The sequence below is a fragment of the Grammomys surdaster genome, unplaced genomic scaffold (assembly GCF_004785775.1).
Source record: "Grammomys surdaster isolate TR1022 unplaced genomic scaffold, NIH_TR_1.0 174, whole genome shotgun sequence".
In the NCBI taxonomy this organism is placed as follows: domain Eukaryota; kingdom Metazoa; phylum Chordata; class Mammalia; order Rodentia; family Muridae; genus Grammomys; species Grammomys surdaster.
This window is the reverse complement of record NW_021604622.1, coordinates 24,329,126-24,347,944: the sequence shown is the minus strand read 5'-3', so window position 1 is coordinate 24,347,944 and position 18,819 is coordinate 24,329,126. Positions and strand designations below refer to the sequence as shown.

Here is an 18,819-nt window from a genome sequence, read left to right as displayed (position 1 = left end):
CACTGGATTTTAGAACCAGTCCAACAATCTGGGGTAACACCAGGACACCCCCTCTTCCTAGTTATGCAGTAGTTTTCAAAAATATTCCTGACAATCCAAAGACTTTGGAAGATAAATGGACAAAGAGAGGCTGGGTTCCCAATCAGCTGCTCTGTGCTGCGTGCTCTGTGACTCCATAAGTCACTGGGTGAGACCCAGGGCAGGAAGTGAGAGAATTCAGAGGGCATCATCTTGTCACTCAACTAGGTTGTTGAGTGCCCACCAAAATGGATACTTCTTTCTGGCTAATGGAATTAAGAGAAAGAGACCTGGTCACTGTACTTGGTTACAAGGGAGAAGATAGCTCTGCACAAAACCACTGGGAAAATACATAAAAAGAGCGATCAGAGCTTGCACGGAGACACCAGGATTCGGAAGGGTGGACACACCCCTCATCCCTGCTCTTGGAGGAGGTGGATGACAGAGAGTCTCCTACTGATCTTGACAGGCTCCCACTGCTCATCAGCCCAAACTCATTTTTAAAATCCATCCTTTTTGATCTAGATAGGGACCAAATCTTCTGTCTTTAGAGTAAGTGGGTTCTCCAGTTGCATCCATGGGTGACTGAGGCGCCCTACACCTGCCTTGTTGTGTCTTTGCAGACAGCCAGTGCTGGGAAGATTATGGCATCTGGAGATGGTGGAGGGAAACCCCTAGGGGTGGGGTGGGGTGGGGAAACTCCAGCCTCATCTTCTGAAGCTGAGAGGAAGGCAAGTGTGAGAAACTGGATGGCTACTGTGGTGGGCCAGAGACTGGCACTGTTAGGAAGTGTAGCCTTGTTGGAGGAAGTGTGCCACTGTGGAGGTGGGCTTTGAGACCCTCCTCCTAGCAGCTTGGAAGCCAGTCTTCTCTGGTTTGCCTTCTGAACAAGAGATAGGACTCTCAGCTCCTCCTACACCATGCCTGCCTGGATGCTGCCATGCTTCCTGCCTTAAGAATGGATTGAACCTCTGAACCTGTAAGGTAGCCCCAATTAAATGTTGTCCTTCGTAAGAGTTTCATTGGTCATGGTGTCTGTTCACAGCAGTAAAACCCTAACTAAGACAGCCACCCACCCCTGAAACCTGGCTCCAGGTCACCTCCTCAGAGAAGTCCCCATTTTCTTTGTGATACCCAGATTGATAGACTGTCTCCTTCTCCTTTTTTATCTTAGACCACTGCTCAGTTAGTTCCTCTGAGAGCAGGGCAAGGCCTCTCTGCATGCTTGGCTATCAACCTCCAAAGGCGAGCAAACAGGTCCTTTTCATGTCGTTAAAGTTCAGGTATTAACTAAAAAATTACTTTTATTTGCGTGTTTGCTCATGCATGTGTGTTTGCTTCCAAGTACATGCATGCCAATTTGCATATGGGTGCCTACAGAGGCCAAAATTGAGTATCAAGTTCCCTGAGGCTGGAATTACAGTTGGTTGTGAGATATATGATGTGGTTTGTGGGTGCTAGGAGCCAAACTTGGGTCCTCTACAAGAGCAGCAAGTGCTCTTAACTCCTGAGCCAACTGTCCAGCTTCCCTACCTTCTTTTCTTTCTTTTTTATCCCCCCTTCCCCTTCTCCTGCTTGCTCCAGGTCCCTCTCGCACTGGCCCAAAGGTTTGTTTTTTTATTTATTTATTATATGTGAGTACACTGTAGCTATCTTCAGACACCCATATGAGGGCATCAGATCTCATTACGGATGGTTGTGGGCCACCATGTGGTTGCTGGAATCTGAACTGAGGACCTCTGGAAGAGCAGTCAGTGCTGCTAACAGCTGAGCCATTTGTCCAGCCCTGCTACCCCCTTTTCTTCCTGATAACTCATTGTTGTAGGCCAAGCTGGGCAATCTTACTGTGTTAGATGCCTAGATTCTGGAGTTGTATGTCTGATAATTTTAGGCTTGGTCTTTTTCATTTAATCCCTGCTTACCTGGAGATGTCAGAGTTAACAGAATGAGTAAACATGTTGTTCAGCTTTCTCTTGAGCCACAAGCCATCCCCCTGCGTTCGACTATGAACCAACTCCAGCTAACACACAGCATAAGGAATGTTTTTCCAATTATTGTTTTTTTTTTAATCCCATTTGGTGTTTAAAAAATCATTGCTAGAAATGGAAAAGCTCACAGATTTAGCCACAGTTGCAAAGTATTAAAAAGATACAACATGATAAAAATTCTACATTTAAAGAGCTAAAGTTTCTGATACCAGTGAGACGCTCACGACGAATTCAAGACAAAACTTTACAACTGCCAGTCATATTAAAAGACCACGACCCTTCTGTGTCCTCCCTGGAGCAGCTGTCTGAGTTGGGAGGGGATGCTTTTGTTTGCTGCCCTAATGCAGCACTGTGCCCTCTGTTCTTAGAGACCGCCAGAGCCGAAGAAGAATCCTGAGTCCTGAGCAGTTCCGGTCGTGTTACTCCTGAGGCCGTGCGTGTGGACAACTTTATAGTAGGTTTGAAGTTGTCCACATGCCTAAGTATGATACAGGGGAACTTCATTAGATTGTTCATTGTGTTTTTAAAATATAATGTTAGCTGCTTCACTTTAATTTTTTATTAATTATTACTTTATTTAATTACTTAAATTAGTAAAGGAAGCATAATCAGAAAATGTAGTCTGTATAAACTTATATTTTTATATTGACTTTGTTTCTGATTTGTTTATAATAAATATATGTATGATATTAAAAAAAAAAAAGAAATGGAAAAGCAACTCTGTAAAACTTAACAACAAAGAACATGTCAGATGTACATTATCTCGAGAGGTCTGCTTAGGATTCATTTTGTCATGATTCCTCAGAAAGTCTCCACTGGAATTTGGTTACATCATTTTAGACCAGCGTGAGGCACTTGTAACGTTTACAACCCCAAGCCTTCCCAATACCCTAGTCACCGACTTACCATCTTGAATGTAGCAAAGTTTTAGAGGTAAAGCGAGGCTTGATGGTGCATGTCTGCAATTCCAGTGCTCCTGAGGCTGAGGCAGGAGGATTGCTAAGAATTCAAGGCAAGTCCAGGCTACAAAGGAAAATTTGATCTCAAAAAAAAATAAATAAATAAATAAAAAAAAATATATATATATGTATGTATGTATGTATGTATGTATGTATGTATGTATGTATGTATATAAATAACACCACTTTGGGGTTGGATTGAAGTCAAGGTAATTCTGAATTCCAGATCAGGAGCAAAGTTTAAAGACCAGGATTGTTGGGAGCTGATTCCTAGCCGAAAGTGGCTATCATCTCTGTAGCCATCTCAGGCCATATACCCTGACATGAGACTTGTTTTTCAACAGCCCACAACAGCTGAGCACACTCTGATAAACATCTTGTTTTTCTCACATATCTTGTTTTGTTGTTTAGTGCCCCCAGCTGCAAGGCGCACATGGTAAAGTGTCTTCAGCTGCATTCTTCTGCTTGTGCTTATATATACCCAGGATTTCCTTTCAATAAATGGGACTTGATCACGCATCCTGTCTTGTCTTCATTCTTTGCATCTCTTGCCCCTCCATCCCCACTCTCTCTCTTGCTAGACCCTGTTGACTGATCCGAATGGGTCATAGGATGTCAGCCCTCACGGGTGGTAAGTGGTCATTATTGTTTTTCCATTTTGATTATTAGAGATAGAATCTCAGTCTGTAGCCTAAGCTGGTCTTGAACTCCCAGCAATCCTTCTATCTCAGTCTCCCAAGTGTGCCTCCATGGCCAACCAGTAGGATGTTATTTCAGGACCACTGGGATGGGCTTGGGTTTGCTCTACTGTTAGGGTTTCTTAATCCCTAGTTCCAACAAGGGGGAGAAGGGTAGTATAGAGAGATACGTGCTCAACTTCCGCAGGGATAAACACATGGCCAGTTTTAAAGATTTACTTTTAATTTTAAAAAGAAAAATTAAATTTTAATTTATCATTTTACACGTATGAGTGTTTTGTCTGCATGTATGTACGCGTATGCAGCATGTGTGCCTGGTGTCAGAGGAGATCAGGAGAGGAGGCCGGATTCACAACTGAAATTACAAGATGACCATGTGGGCACTTAGGAGCCAAACCCCAGTCCTCTGCAAGAGCAGCAAGTGCTCCTAACCTCTGAGCTCTGTCAGCCCTAAAGCGTTCTTGTTATTTTGAAGTGTGTGTGTGAGTGTGTGTGTGTGTGTGCGTGTGCATGTGTGAGTTTGTGCTCATGAGAGCAATGTCCACAGAGGGAAGAAGAGGGTGTCGGATTGGTACGGAGAACCAAACTTGGGTTGTCTGCTAGAGAAGTTCATATCTGTAACTGCCGAGCCACTGAGCCATCTCCCCAGCCCCCAGGCCCTTGTCCCCTGTCCCCTGTCCCCTGCCCCCAGCCCCCTGCTCTCTCCTGTTTCAGTTTCAACTTGCAGCAGTCAGGTAAACATCAGTGTGCCTGTCTTTACACTTTATTTTTGCATTTGTTTGTGTGTGTGTGTTTGTATGTACCCACATTCATGCGCGAGTGCGCACCTGTGTGCTTATGTAGATGTCAGAGAACAACTTTCTGGAGTTGGTTATTCCCCCCCACCCAATGTGTGTTCCAGGAATTAAGCCCAGGTAGTTAGGCTTAGAGGTAAGGCAAGGGCCCCCACTGAGCCATACTACCAGCCTAGCAATATAACACTGAAAGGCCGAATCCAGAAGAGTACCTAAGGCAGTGCTGAACACACTTCATGTTGTAAATACAAATTAACAATTTGTATTTACACTATGTGGACCAAGTGATCGTAAGTCTATATATTACAGGCCTATCACCTTTCAAACTCATAGACAATTCATTGAATGAACGCGACGTCTCACAGTGCTACTGATTTAAAAATGAGCCTATATCTATCTGAAGCTTTGGTAAGATGGTCTCCTTGTCACATAGATTTTGTTCACATAATATGTAAGTGTTAGCTTTGCAAAAAAACAAAAACAAAAAACCAAAATCCTTTTCTTTCCCTATGTACATACATAAGCCTCACTTCGATTTTTGTATCCCTTCTCCACCCTCTCAAAGGCGAAGGATCTAGTACTGCTGTGAGAAAGGAATGTGCATATATCATACACACGCGTGCGCACACACGCACACGGAACACATGCACACACACAATTATTTTTGAGACTGAGTCTTATGTAGCCCAGGCAAGCTTCAAATTTGCTGAGGAGCTGAACATTACCTTAAAACGTTCCCTCTTCTGCGTCTTAGTACTGGGACTTACAGGCACGGTATCTGCCAAGCTGAATAAAAATCTGCTTTTAGAGATAGGGTAGGGTGGGGGTGGGGCAAACAGACAGACAAACCAACCAACCCCATCAGGACTCCTTCTTTGGAAGCTATTTTACTCCCTCCTACCCCTCAAGTGCCGGGGGACCACACCTATACCCTAGGCTTGCCGCTGAGTTCTCCCCGGTTCCGTTCCTGTTTATCTTTAAATGGCAAATGATTCTCAGCGCTATTTGGACCTAAACTTCTGAGAAAGAAAAAAGGAAGTAGATAAGTAACCGTTCTCCTCCCATCAGTGATGATAAGCTCCAGCTGGCTTCAGGACAGCTCCTCCCCCATCCTCAGAAATAGCTCTGTCCCCGAAGCGGTCCCATGGGGTAGAGGATGATGGTGGTGGATTCAGAATTTAAAACAACCTTCTGCCAAACTGGGAGGAGAGCGAGGCCAGCAAGCCCAGCCGCCACCTTCACTGTAGCACACGGGGTTTGGGGAGCAACTGCCCCTTGTAAATCCCCTGAGTCCCTGTAACAGAAATTGACCAGGAAAGGGGAAATTCCCAGCGGGAATTTATGCAGCTGTGGACAGTTACAGACAGAAGTTTGAATAGTGGTTGGGAGTGGGGGATTTTGGTTTTCAGAGAGAAAGCCCCTGTACACCAGGCCCTCTCACAACCTCAGTGTGACTGGCCCAGTGCGGGGTGGCACGAGGCACCCTAAAACTCTAGAAGTCAGCTTAAGGTACCTGTTTCAGCGTATACTGCATGAGCTTTCCCACTGTGACCTTTGATCTGCCCATCCACATCCAGGTCCTTGTGTCTTGTCCGTCTCCAGGGTCTCCAGGATCTCAGACGTGTTCCCCTTTGGGGCTCCCAGGGGCTGTCGTGCCTGCTGGGCTGGCTGTCAGGATGGGTGGAAATGAAGAGGCAGTGGGGTGAGAGACAAGCGAGGAGCTTCTTGCCGCCTCACGGCTCACGGCTGGGATGTACAGGTTTCCCTCTAGGACAGGGCCACGCCACCTCCTCCTCTTTAAAGTGAGGGGCTCCAGGTGACACATTCTTACACAGCTTATCTACAAGCCACCATGGCCAGTATTCTCGATTTCCGAAGTGTTTGTTTCTAGCCCTGGGATCAAAGCCGGTCAGTCTCCGGCCATCTCTAGTTCATCTGCCACGACCGTTACCTCCCCCTCCCTTCCGCAAAATGACAATGGTCAAGGGTGGGGGGAAGTGGAGCTCCCTCACGGCCAGGGCTCTGGCCGGGTGCTGTCCCTCTTCACCCAGACGTCCTCCCCTGAGGTTCCTGATCACCTTTCCATCTCCCCAAGATTTCTTTCCCATCAACCTGCCTGCCACAGCCGGCTCGGGTGACTTGGAGACTCTGCTGACCCCCCTCTCCCCCCAAATCAGCCTCGGGTCCTTATTTGGAACAGGGTCGTCACTAGGGCAGGTTCTCCCCAAGGTGGAATTAATTTCCTCCAGAGTGGACGCCTTTCCATGCTCCAAGAGAGTTTCCAGGGAGTCCCAGGAGTGCAATTGGCCCAGAACTCGGACAGCCCGGGAGGTGACGGGTCCTGCGGCTGCCCCTCCTCCAGCCCCCGGGTTGATTACGGTCCTCAGTGGGGAGGGGTAAGAGGGCGGGTCTCCAGGTGCAGGTACTTTCCGACGTTGGAAACTTGCTTTGCCTTTGGCGTCTCGGGACCCCATCTCCGCCCGGGTCCCCAGGGAGCAGCCCTTGGCTGGGCGGGGAGCCCGCTGTCCCTCACGCTACCTTTCAACCTCTCGAGTTACAGCTTCGGGATCTACTGAACGAGCCTTTCCCTGCTCAGGACAAAGTGGCGGTGGCGCGGTCTGGAGAGGACCTCCGGTGCGCCCGGGACGCTAGCAGGGAAGGCGCCCCGCCCTCTGCCTCGCTTTCACCCCGCCCGGCGGGGCAGGGAAAGCCCCCGCGGCTCCTCCCACCCAAGGGGCTTTTCTCCAGTCGCCAGTGACTTTGCTCCGGGAGCGCAGCCGCCTGGAGCTGCTTTTCCGCCAGGCTGGAGCGCGCGGGGCTCCTGCTCATCTGCGAACGCAGGGGCCAAGGGTCGGTGACCTCGGGGCGCGCCCCGTGTCCGTGTCCACTAACCCGAGCCCCAGCCCCCGGCCCGCGCCTTGGCCTCCAGCATGGTGCTGCTGGCAGGGCCCGGGCCGGAGGGCAGCGGGACACGCTGCTTGTCCCCGCAGTCGCCGACGCCACCCCGGAGCGTACAGACAGGGGACGACCCAGCGGACTACGAGGAGTACGAAGACTTCTCGAGTCTGCCGGACACCCGCAGCATCGCATCGGACGATTCCTTCTACCCTCCGGGAGGGGAGGAGGAGTGCGGCGCGGTGTGTACCGAGAGCGTCCCGGAGGGCGTCCCTGAGGCGGCGACCATCCTGCGAGCCGCCTGCGCCAACGACGTGGGGCTGCTGCGGGCGCTAGTGCGGCGCGGGCCGAGTTCCGAGGAGGTACGGGAGACTGACCGCAACGGCCGGGTAAGTCCCGACAGGGTTTGGGTTCCCTCCGCTCTCCTCCCTCGCCCGCATTTCCAAGTCACCCCATTCCTGGATCTGCTGCCGCTCAGAGCACCCTTCGTGTGTGGCGTGAGGCAATATTGGGACCCCATATGCGGAGCGGGCGGGAGATGGTCCCGCCAGGCTTTCTACTTCATCTCAGTCCCTTTACCGCCCGGAGGATCCCCGAATTCTCCCTAGAGGAAGAATTCTCCACGCTGGGAATGTGTTGACATCTGGGGTGGGGGTGGGGTGTCGCTTCCACTCAGTGCCTCCCTGACTGTTACATTTCCCCAGGCCCCGGGTAGGTGGTGGTCTCTACTCACTTTCAGGGGACATTTTCCTACCCCAGCCCCATTTGTCTGCTCGGCCTCTCCCGCTGTCCTTGCCTAACGCGCTGGTGCTCGAATTAGGATTTGCAAGCTCCAGTTCCTTCCATTACCTAAACCGCCCTGCCTTTTCCTTGCTTTTCCTAGTGGCCCGCAAGGCGACCAGCCAGCTTCATGTGCGGTCACCGCTGCGGGTCAAAGCCAATGAGCCCTCACAACCATCCTCCAGGCAGGCCTGGTGTTGGGCAGCTTAGTGGGGGGCACACGCCAGGGTCGCCACGCGGGGAAGTGGGGAGCAGTCTCCATTGATTACGCCAAGACTCGAAGATAGCAAGAAAGTTTCAAAAAGGAAAGGAAAAAGTTGGAGAGCTGTTTCCACCGAATAGTAACTGCAAAAGTGACCGCTGTGGCCGTGTCCCCATTAATCTCTGCTGGGTGGACAAACAACCTCACCTGATTTCCATGTTCCCAGAGGCCCCATGATTTTTTTTTTCAGACTCAACCTTGAACAAATTAGGGACACCTGTGCTTCTGCTTAGGAGTCACAGCTGACAGAAAATATGCGCTTTAATATAGGGACCTGGTGACCCCGTGCCTTTGGCTTATCCTGGGGCTGGATATGCGCAGTATTTTGTGCCTGACTGCAGTCTGGGTCAGGTAGGCAAGTGTGAAGCCAGTGTGTCACTTTCTGCTTTTGATAACCCGACATTGAACTTGGAGGAACGGTTTATGCTTGTGATATGACAGGGAGACGGGTGTGAGGTGAGCACCACTCTGGTGTCCGTTCCAGCTGGCACACAGCGGGAGGAGAGGCTCAGGGGCTAGTGCTGTGCTGTGCTCCACTTTCCGTTTAAGTAAGCGAGTGTTCCGGGTCAGGTGTTGGCGTTAGAAACCTCCTCTTCCTGAGCAAGCGTAGCAGCGGCGCGGGGTGGTCTTTGCTTGGAAGCCTTCACCTGTGAGTAGCCGCTGGCCTCTCAGCTTTATTTCTGGAGAGAGGAAAAAAAATTCCCAAACAACAAAGTTTGAAAAACAGCAAGGGAAATTGAGAACGTGTTAAACTGAGCACAGAAGGCTTGAGAGTGACCGAATTCCAGGACCCCTGGAGAGCCCCTCCCAGGCCCTGAGGCAGGAGAAGACAGGTAGCAGCCTCCCTCAACTCTGGAGTAGCTCACCCGCAGTGACCTTTCCTGCTGTGTGGTTTGTGAGCCTGAAGTACCATCCTGGCCCAGAGTCCGGAGAAGTCCCACATGTGACCATCGCTTACTGCCTTTCTCCCTAACTTGTTTCTCTTTTGTTCTGAAGAGAACTTGGTCCAGTCTTGGGCCCAAGTTTTCTCTTGCTGTTTTTCTCTTCCCTTGATTTTGAAGAGAGAGAGACTGAAGGGCCTTTGTTGTTCTGCTTTGAGTCTTCATCCATTTGCACCCGTCAGAAGTGCCTGGGGACCTGAGGAAAGAGTCCTGCCTGGGCTTTTTAACTCTGGGTCAGAGGATCAGGCCTGGGTTCTGTGTGCCCTGAGGGAAGAAGCAAGAGACTTGGGGAGTGAGGTGGTGTGTGGGAGAAGGCATTCTGGTCGGGCAGGTTGGGGAACCAAGGGATAGTGGCTGGTGCAGAACGGTTTGGTCTTGGCCTGGAATGGAGAGGAGGGGCCCACTCAGGCCAGGAGAAGAGTCCCTAGCTGTCTCTAGCTGGCTCAGCAGATGGGGAATAGGGAGTAAAGGAGTGTCAGCTGGCCAGTGGCCAGTCTGTAGTCCTTTAGTAACAGTCTTCTGATGGTTACATGACTGACTTTCTCAACACCTGGAGGTTTGTTTTAAGGATACTTTCTCTTGAAAGCCTTTCTACTGTCCCCCATCTAAGCCCAGAGCTGGTTAACGGTAGTCTGTTGAGATGGGGGCGGGGGGGTTGGGGGTAGGCTGAGATTGTCAGTAGCATGGTCATTTGCAAGCAGAGGTCCTTAGAGTACAATGAAGAGTCTTTAGGCAGAGAGGCGAAAGTACAAAGGTTCTGAGGCAGGAGCAGCGCTCCAGCCTGGCTAACAGGTTGATCTTGATTTGTCTTAGTGAAAATCTTAAGGCAGGCTCCAGAACTTTGGTGGGATAATAGGGTGATTGCTTGAACAGCAGGCGTCTGCTGGTGGGAACCTCTGCTCAGGGACAGCTCACCAGGAGCCGCTAAAGTGGTGGTTCTCAACCTGTGGGTTCTGACCCCATAGGGGTTGTTGAACACCTTTTTATAGGGGTCACATATCAGATATCCCACATATCAGACACTTGTTACTACATTTCATAACAGTAGCAAAATTGCAGTTATGAAGTAGCAATAACATAATTTTATGGTTGAGGGTCACTGCAACATGAAGAACTGTATTACAGGGTCACAGCGTTAGGAAGGTTGAGGACCATCGCTCTAAAGGCCTTTGACTGTTGCACTTCTTAATAGCTAAGGAGTCCAGCCTGAGCCACAGGTAGCTGAGGACCATGTGTTGGGGACGAGAGGATGTGGCTGACCACACAACTTTGCTTCTGAAACATTGTTCTGGAAGGAGCTCAGGATTTACTGTGCACCATTTAGATATTTGTTACATCGTTTTCCTGTAACTCGGAACACATGCTCTCCCTGTGTTGTTGGATGCAGGTGCTTTGCTTCCTCCAGGAACTCTTTTCCTAGTTCTTTTCTTTGTATGTTGGCATGCCAGGCTTCCTCCTACAGCCCTGGAGGCTCTCCCTTAGTTGACAGCGAAATGGAAGACACATTTGTGCCATCTACATTTGTCATGGAAGGGCAGTTTTCGCGTTGGACACTTAGGGCAAATTATGCCCAGTTAAGCTGAAAGGTTAAAGTGCTGAGATCCCAAAGTCACTGTTCATTTATTTTATCGGCACAGCAAAGCTCCCCGGTCTGGGGTGCCTCCCCCTCGAGAAAGGCTCACACCTCAGTTTTTACAGATACTTGTGTGTGAACATTTTACCTTGAAATACAATTGAGGCATCTGTTGCATACATATTCTTTAAATGAACGATTTATGAATGTGGAAATCTCATCCTCCTAAAGCGAGGGGTCACAGTGTTGGAATTCATGCACAGCCCTCCGTCCTCCCAGGCGTCAGGATGTACAGCTGTGTGAGCATGGAATTGGGCTGATTCACAGAGAAGCTGACCTCGGTTTTTGCTAGTTACTATGGACAGTGGGTTCTGGCCTTGAACCTCCAGTGCTTGCCAAGGGTCCAAGTACACAGGGAGAGGTTTGCTTTGCAATTTGGGACAATATGTCCAGTGTTGTTTTCTCCCTCCTTATTTTTTCTTTTCCTCTGCGCCCTCCGCCCCCATCCTGCCACCGTGTGTGTGTGTGTGTGTGTGTGTGTGTGTGTGTGTATTCTCACCACAGTGCTTGCGTGAGGTCAGAGGACAGCCTTGGGTATCTGTCCTCCCCTTACACCCTTCAGTCAGGGTTTCTTTTTTTTTTTTTTTTTTTTTTTGGTTTTTCGAGACAGGGTTTCTCTGTATAGCCCGGGCTGTCCTGGAACTCACTCTGTAGACCAGGCTGGCCTCGAACTCAGAAATCCGCCTGCCTCTGCCTCCCGAGTGCTGGGATTAAAGGCGTGCGCCACCACCGCCCGGCTCAGTCAGGGTTTCTTATTTTGCTTCTGCGTATGTCAGGGTGACTCGCAAGCTTTCAGAGGTTTTCCTGCGTCTCCCTTCCACCTTGCCATAGGAACTCTGGGACTACAGGAGTGGGATACAGGCCCACAGCACAGTGTCTGGCTTGATGTGGGAGCTAGGGGTTCAAACCCAGGCCCTTATGCTTGTGTGGCAAATGCTTTACCCGCTGAAGCATCTCCCCAGGCCTGTTTTTAGTTTCATCCTCCAGTGTGGGGAAGGAGAGAAGGTGAACTAAATAGCATTGCACTAGGAATGCCAAGGACCACACTGAAAGTGAGTTTGCTCAAGTGGGTCTAGGAACGAATACTGGGCTTGTGCAAGCAGCCGGCTCTTCCTCTTATCTGACATGGGTGCATCCAGGCTAACAGCAGTGGAGAGGGGCTTGTGTATTAGGTGTTAAGAATATCAGTTATCTATGACTAGTAGTGTTGTGTATGTTAGTCAGCCCTGTGTGTGTCCACAGCAAAAATGCCTGTAAAATTTATTATTTATTTGGTGTTTTTGAGATAGAGTTTCTATGGGCAGCCTTGGCTATCCTAGAACTACCTCTGTAGACCAGGCTGACCTCGAACTCACAGAGATCTGCCTCCCGAGTGGGATCAAATGTGTGTGCTACCACCATCCAGCAGTAATAATTTATTTATAAGAAAATAATTTGTTTGGGATCATACGTGTGCAACTCCAGCCCAGGCCTGAACAGGTCTATCACTTTGGTCCTCTGAGTGCCAGATGGCAGTGGCTGCAAGCCCAGGGTACAGGAAGCTGCCTGCATCAAAGTAGATAGTCTTATAGTATCCCTTGAGGGCACACATCTCAGGCGATCTAAGAATCTCACACAGGGCCCCACCTTCTAATGGTTTGATAACTTCTTGGTACCACTTTGGGAACCAAGCTTCTAACCCATGGGACTCTGAGAACATTATGTAAGCCAGAGCACCATGTAGCTCACACCTAGGGAACCCCGGGGGTTCAATAGTCTCTGCTGAGGATGGCCAAGTCTATCTAGCCTATGAAGGCTAGATTTTTCATCTGTCTGTACCTAGTTGGTGGTGAGCTGCCGATGGTAAGACCAGGATGGCCTCTCTGCTGATTACCCCTCCCTGTTCCTTGTGACTGCTCATCTTCCAGCAAGCTGGCCCTCCTGCCTTTCTGCAGCACATGCAGTATCCAGGAGGGTCATTTTGGTCCAGGTTTAATTCCACTTCTTCTGAAACAAGTCACAGGTCAAGCTCAGGTTCATGTGGTGAAAATAGACTTTCTTCTCAGTGTAGGAGCTGTGAAGTAGGGGATGAAGAAGTGAAAAAACCCTTTTCTTGCTATGTCAGTCTACCAGAGGGAAGATGAGTGAGTCTAGGACAGTGGTGTTATGCATACCCTTGTATCTGTAGCTATTGAGCAGTGATTGTGTGTGTGTGTGAGAGTGTGTGTGTGTGTGTGAGTGTGAGTGAGTGTATATGTATGTTTGTGTTTATGTGTATATGTGCATCTGTCTGAGTTCGTGAGGACATGCTTGGGGGTTAAAGAGGTCATGGTTTTTGGTTAACCTTCTTTGACCATTAGGGTTGAGCTGTCTGGGGCTGCTGTCTGTTGTTTTAACAATGTGCAATCAGCCATCATGTCAACAAGATGCCTGAGACTGCTAGGCCACTGAAACAGCCTTTGGCTCAGAATTCAGCTCCCAGGAAGCTATGATGAGGGAGTGGTTGTTTCAGGATAGACACAAAGGGGACCCAACAAGCTAGCTCAGCAGGTAAAGGGGCTTAAAGGCTCTTGATACACAAAGCTAACAATCTCAGTTTAATCCAGGAAGTGAGATCAGGGTGGGAGGAGAGAACTCACTGGGAAACATTGTCCTCTGATCCTCCCACGTGTGTGCTGTGGGGGTGTGTGCCAGTGAAAGGTTTATTCTGCCTCATGGTTTCCACGGTTTCCATCCACAGTCACTCAGGCCTGTTGTTTTGGGCCTGTGGCTGCACAGCACAGCATGGTGGGAGCATACAATGGAAGGAAGGCTACTCACTTCATAACAGTCAGTAAGCCGAGAGAGAAAAGGACTGAGGTACTGTTCATATATCTCCCAGTAGGCTCTACCTCCAGAAGGTTTTCTCACATCCTGGTGATGATACAAGTTAGGACCAAGCCATCAACACATCGAAGGGAACCTTCAATGTCCATTTTATAGTAAGATAATTTAGAGAGTGCTTTCATTTTATAGCTGGTTAAAAAAAATGGGGCTCATAGAGCAGGCAAGAAGGCTCAGAGGGCAGAAACACTTGTGGCCGGGTCTCATGATCCCAGAAACCCTCTAACTTACACATACAAGCGCTGGGTCACACGTGTACCAGCACATGGGATGCTAGGTATTAACCCTCTGTTGTGTGTGTATGGCTGGCAAACGTCTTCTCTCCTTCTGTAGGCTGCTTTTCACTGTTTTTTTTTTTTCTACCAAAGAAGCCTTTGAATTTCATTGTCGGCCTCATTTCCTGAGTCATTGGATTCCTATTTAGAAATCCTTACCTGTGATTGCGTGTTCTACTGTACACAGTACCGTCTCCTCAAGCAGTTTCAGGTTTTACGTGGAGCTTTTGTGGATTCATTTGAAGTTGATTTTTTGCAATGAGAGCTAAGGGTCTAGTTTCTTTCTACTTACTACATGTGAACATCCGGTGTTCTGACACCATTTATTGAAGTTGTCTTCTTTTCAGCATCCGTTTCTGTGAAGTATCGGGTGGCTATTGTGAAGAATTAAATCTGGATCTTCTCGGTCTAACATACATGTCTGCTTTTGTGCTCAAACCACGCTGTTTTCATTACTATAACTGTAGTATAGCGGGCATGCTGAGGCCTTAGGCTTTTTGCTTTGGATTGTTCTTAGCCCTCCTGTTTGATTTCTTATGGACCAGTGTTTCAGCTTGTTTAGGGTAGTAGTTCTACACATCGTAGGCACGGGACATGCAGAAGTCAAAACAATCCCTTATGTAAAACAATGTTATTTATGTATTAAAAGAGAATAAGAAAACAGAAGTGGTTGAATTGAGTGAATGCAATGTGTTTCTTTCGTGAAGATTGGGAAGTAATTTATGTAGGTGATCTGGTATGTGTGTGTCCATGCATGCACATGTGTGCAAACACACACCCACCCACACGAGAGCATGTAATCATGCCATTCTGATCATTTTCTTAGCTTCCTGATCTCGGTAGAAAGGATTCAGATCAGAAACACAAAGTATGGTGTAGAGAATAGGTAGAGTTTATTACTCAGTAAATTGCGTCATTCCTAGTGGGTGAGGTTACCTAGTGTCCAGAGAGACTGTTGCAGAGCAGAATGCTCCCAATAGGTGAGAGAGGGCATTGGCCTGAGAGACTTCTATGTGGCACACTCTCCATGGGTGAGCATGAAGAATGGCTAGAGAGGCCATTTCCCCAACTTATATCTCAGGCAGGTTTTATGCTATTTCAAAAGTCTCCGGAATAGCCTTCCCAACGATCATTTTCCAACCAGATGATTGACAAGCATTCTTGGATTGACTCTTACAGGAGGGAGCCCTGGTATGTGAAGTCTCCCGTTAGATAGCTATCTTGGAGGAGTTGGGATTCCTGGAACCAGGGCTAGATACCGCTCAGTTGGTAACCTTCCAGGAAGTGCCAAATGTCATGTCTCCTCTCCGGACCAGAGATAATAGGATTCAGGTCCCATTCTTCTGACTGGTCATTTGAGTCCTATTGCTCCCGTTCTTGGTTTTACAAGGTATTGATTATGAGGTCCTTACCCAGTGCCTATCAGGTCTGCTGATACCTAACTGGCTACTTAGTAATAGGAAGAGGAAGATCTGGGCAGGGAGGGTGGTGGCTGGAAGCCACAGAGACCTGGGTAACATGAGGAGAGGTGGATGGTGACTATGGCCTCAGTCTCCCTTGTGTCTCTCAGGAGCTTGTATTGAGATGAGGTAAGATACTAAGAGTTTGGGGCTGGAGAGATGGCTTGAAGTTCAGAGCGCTTCCTACCCTTCCACAGGACCTAAGGTCGGTTCCCAGTACCCACATCAGATAGATCACAAATGCCTATAATTTTGGCTTCAGAGGATCCAATGCCCTCTTCTGGCTTCCACGAGTACCCACACATACCACACATACAAACACACAAATAATAAAATCTTTTAAAAGCGATATTAAGATTCTTTAGTGTTGTTGTGTACATATGTATGTAAGAATCTCGAACAAAGGTTTTTAAGTGGTAGTTTTGAGTTTAAAGGACAGCTGAAAGTGAAATGGACTTATTCCTACTGAGTCAGAGCAAAGGAAGATGGTAGATGGTGGAGTCCCATGTGACACTTGGCTTTGTGGGAAATTGGATTAGACTGGTGGATTTTAGAGCAATTTCTAAGTAAGAATAAAGTCAACAAAGGCTTCCAAAGACATAGTCATGTCAGAGCTGAGTAGCGCATGCCCAAAGCAGGCACTGGATGAGCAGGGAGTCAACATTTCTGTCCAGCGTCAGCTGGCTCTTCCATTGGAGACTACACCTGTCCTAGAATGTCTCCGCTGAGAGAGGCATTAGATGGGTCTGTGGATGGAGCGATGGATGGAGAGGTCCCTCTCCTTGTACTTGTGGGAAGTGGGAGTTTGAGGGTGTTAAGTTTTTAGTACCACATTCTCCAACAATATGCATTTGTTGTGTTTGTTTAGTTAGTGATGCTGAAGATGGAGCCTAGAGTCTCACCTCATTAGGAAAATGTCCTTCTATGAAATCAGTTAGAATAAAGAAGTTGGGCTTCCTAGTGCAAGCCTGTAGTCTCAGTTACTGAGAAGGCTAAGACAGGAGGATCAAAAGTTCAAGGCCAGCCTAGTCAACTTAGGGGGAGACTCTGTCTCAAAATAAGAAATTAAAAGGAGGATGTAGCTCAGCAGTGAGAGCTCATGTCGCATGAGTGGAGTCCTGGGCTCAGTATCCAGCTCTGGGAGTCGGGGAGGAAGATGAAGTTACAGTGAGTGAAAAAAGAGCTCGCTCAAGATGGTAACACGGTCATACTCTTAGATAATGTGGCTGTAGAGATGGAAGAGGACTCAGGCGTGGGGAAGGCAGGGCTGTTACAGAAAGATGGTGGAAGAACCCAGGGGAACCCAGTTTTGCTCCTTGCTTGTAGTGACTGTGGGAAGGCATATTCGGGCTAAATGTACATGGAACTAAATACAGGCATGCATATACCCCCACGTATGTGCATGTATACACATATGTATGTGCATACTCTCACATGCATGCATACTTTCACACATGTATGTACACACTCTTCACACACATGCAAGCAAAACCCTTATGTACACAACACATTCTCACACAGTGCAAGCACACACCCTTACATGTATGTATAAACCACCTCACATATATTCATGTACACACTCCAGTACATATATGTATGGACACATCTTTACACACATGTATATACACATACACTTCCCCACCTGCACATGCATGCATACACCCTTGAGCGTACATGCACTCCCCTCCACACACACACTCTTGCATGTCAGGTGGCATCTGAATGGAGTTTCTGGTATTACTGTTATGTCATTTTCAGGGGAGTGGCATCAAGGACAAATGTTGCACTCTTCAGACTGCAACTTCCTGTGGGCTGGTTAACTATTTCAGGTGGTTAATGAGGTTCCCTGTGATGTCACCCCCTCGTTCTGCTTCAGTTTACCTTTGGTGGTGATGTGATGGGAATGAAGCTGGCTCAGCACTGCGACCCAGGAGTGTGTTGTGTGTCGTAAGAGTGTGGTTAGCAGGAGCCTTCCTAAGTGCAGGGTCTCAGGTCTCCTGAGGCTGCTGACCCAGGAAGCAGTGGTGTCCTGGATGCTGAGGGCCATGCCAGCCCCTAGTGCTGGACCAGCAGATGCTGCTGCTTCAGGTGCCCTCTACCTCTGGATGCCAGCACTCTTGGCATCCACCACGGCCCCAGTGACTGTGGTCTTTGCTGGATGCTATGCCAGGTCGGAGCAGGAGTGAAGCCACAGTTGAGCATGGATCTTCCATTGTTCCAGTGTGTCTTTCCTGTACCCCTTCCCGGATCTTCCTTTTGGCTGCTTGGGGAGAGGATGCCCAAAGACCGTTGTGATGTTATATTAGTCAACATGACTCTTGTTTTCTCCTCTTTCCTTGGGCTGTAGTGGAATAACTGAAGATTTTTGTAGTAGATCAGGTACACACAGGCTTCATAGCCCGGCAGCCATGATGATGCTTTTTACATGTTTGTTACTTCATAGTAATTAAAATGAATGCATAGATGCTGGTCTCTAGTGAATGATCTGGTCAGGCAACTCAATAGTGGGTGATTTAGCTGTTAAATCCATTTGCTATTTGTTTAAAAAAAAAAAAAGTCGAAGAAGGCATGTGTTTATTTTGGGGCTTGCTGCCACAATTAGATCTAGTTTCGGAAACGGAAGCGTGGTCAGAGCCAGTGGATATATAGGAAGGGGATCTAAGCTGGGGGCATTGGCAACGCCTGAGAGCTTTCCTATGTGCAGGGACTCTGGCCTCTCTTGAGTGTCTGTTGAAAGGCCTCCAGGTGAGCCTCATATACCCTTAAGTGCAGGAGCTCTGGAGAATTTCTTAGTTACCGAGTCTGAGTCTGGTGGTCCAAGGTGCGAGCGTCAGGTCATGTGACCCTCCTCAAGCCATCTGCTCTTTGAAAATGCATTTTTAAAGATTTGTTTATTTCACTATTTTGTGAGTGTGAGTGTTTTGCCTGCATGTATGTTTGTGTACCATGTGCATGCCTGGGGCTCTCAAAGGTCAGAAGGTCGCTTTGGATTCCTTGGGACTGGAGTTACAGATGGTTGTAAGCTACTATGTGGGTCCTGCAAGAGCAACACGTGCTTTTAATGGCTGAGCCAAGCTCCTCAGCCCTTAAAGATATTTTTTATACTTGTTTTTCTTCTGCGTGTGTGGGCACATGTGTGCCAAGGGGCCCATGTGAGGGTCTGAATGCAGCATGTGCAAGTCAGTTCTCTCCTGTTCTGTGAGATCCAGAGTTTAAACAGGTTGCCAGGCTGGGCAGCAAGGGCCTTTACCCAC

General features: G+C 48.4%; 1 protein-coding gene and 1 long non-coding RNA gene across 3 annotated transcripts in view; one reads left to right on the top strand and one right to left on the bottom strand.

Moving 5' to 3' along the window:
- Positions 1–2,058: 2,058 nt before the first annotated feature.
- On the bottom strand, positions 2,059–7,091 carry LOC114621389. The gene is made up of 5 exons (XR_003711415.1): positions 6,996–7,091; positions 5,971–6,125; positions 5,183–5,243; positions 2,913–3,029; positions 2,059–2,484 (listed from the first exon to the last, which is right to left on the bottom strand). It is a non-coding gene; the product is annotated as an uncharacterized LOC114621389 (long non-coding RNA).
- Positions 7,092–7,351: 260 nt separating this feature from the next.
- Positions 7,352–18,819, top strand: part of Ankrd33b (ankyrin repeat domain 33B) — a 77,146-nt gene continuing 65,678 nt past the window's right edge. The window contains exon 1 of one of the 2 annotated variants that reach the window (XM_028767628.1): positions 7,352–7,741. In XM_028767628.1, coding sequence (XP_028623461.1) covers positions 7,388–7,741 — 354 coding nt within the window. In that variant the 5' untranslated portion in view covers positions 7,352–7,387. Of the gene's footprint in view, positions 7,742–8,966; positions 9,044–18,819 lie in introns of those variants that run through there. The other variant, XM_028767629.1, reaches the window with a different exon arrangement.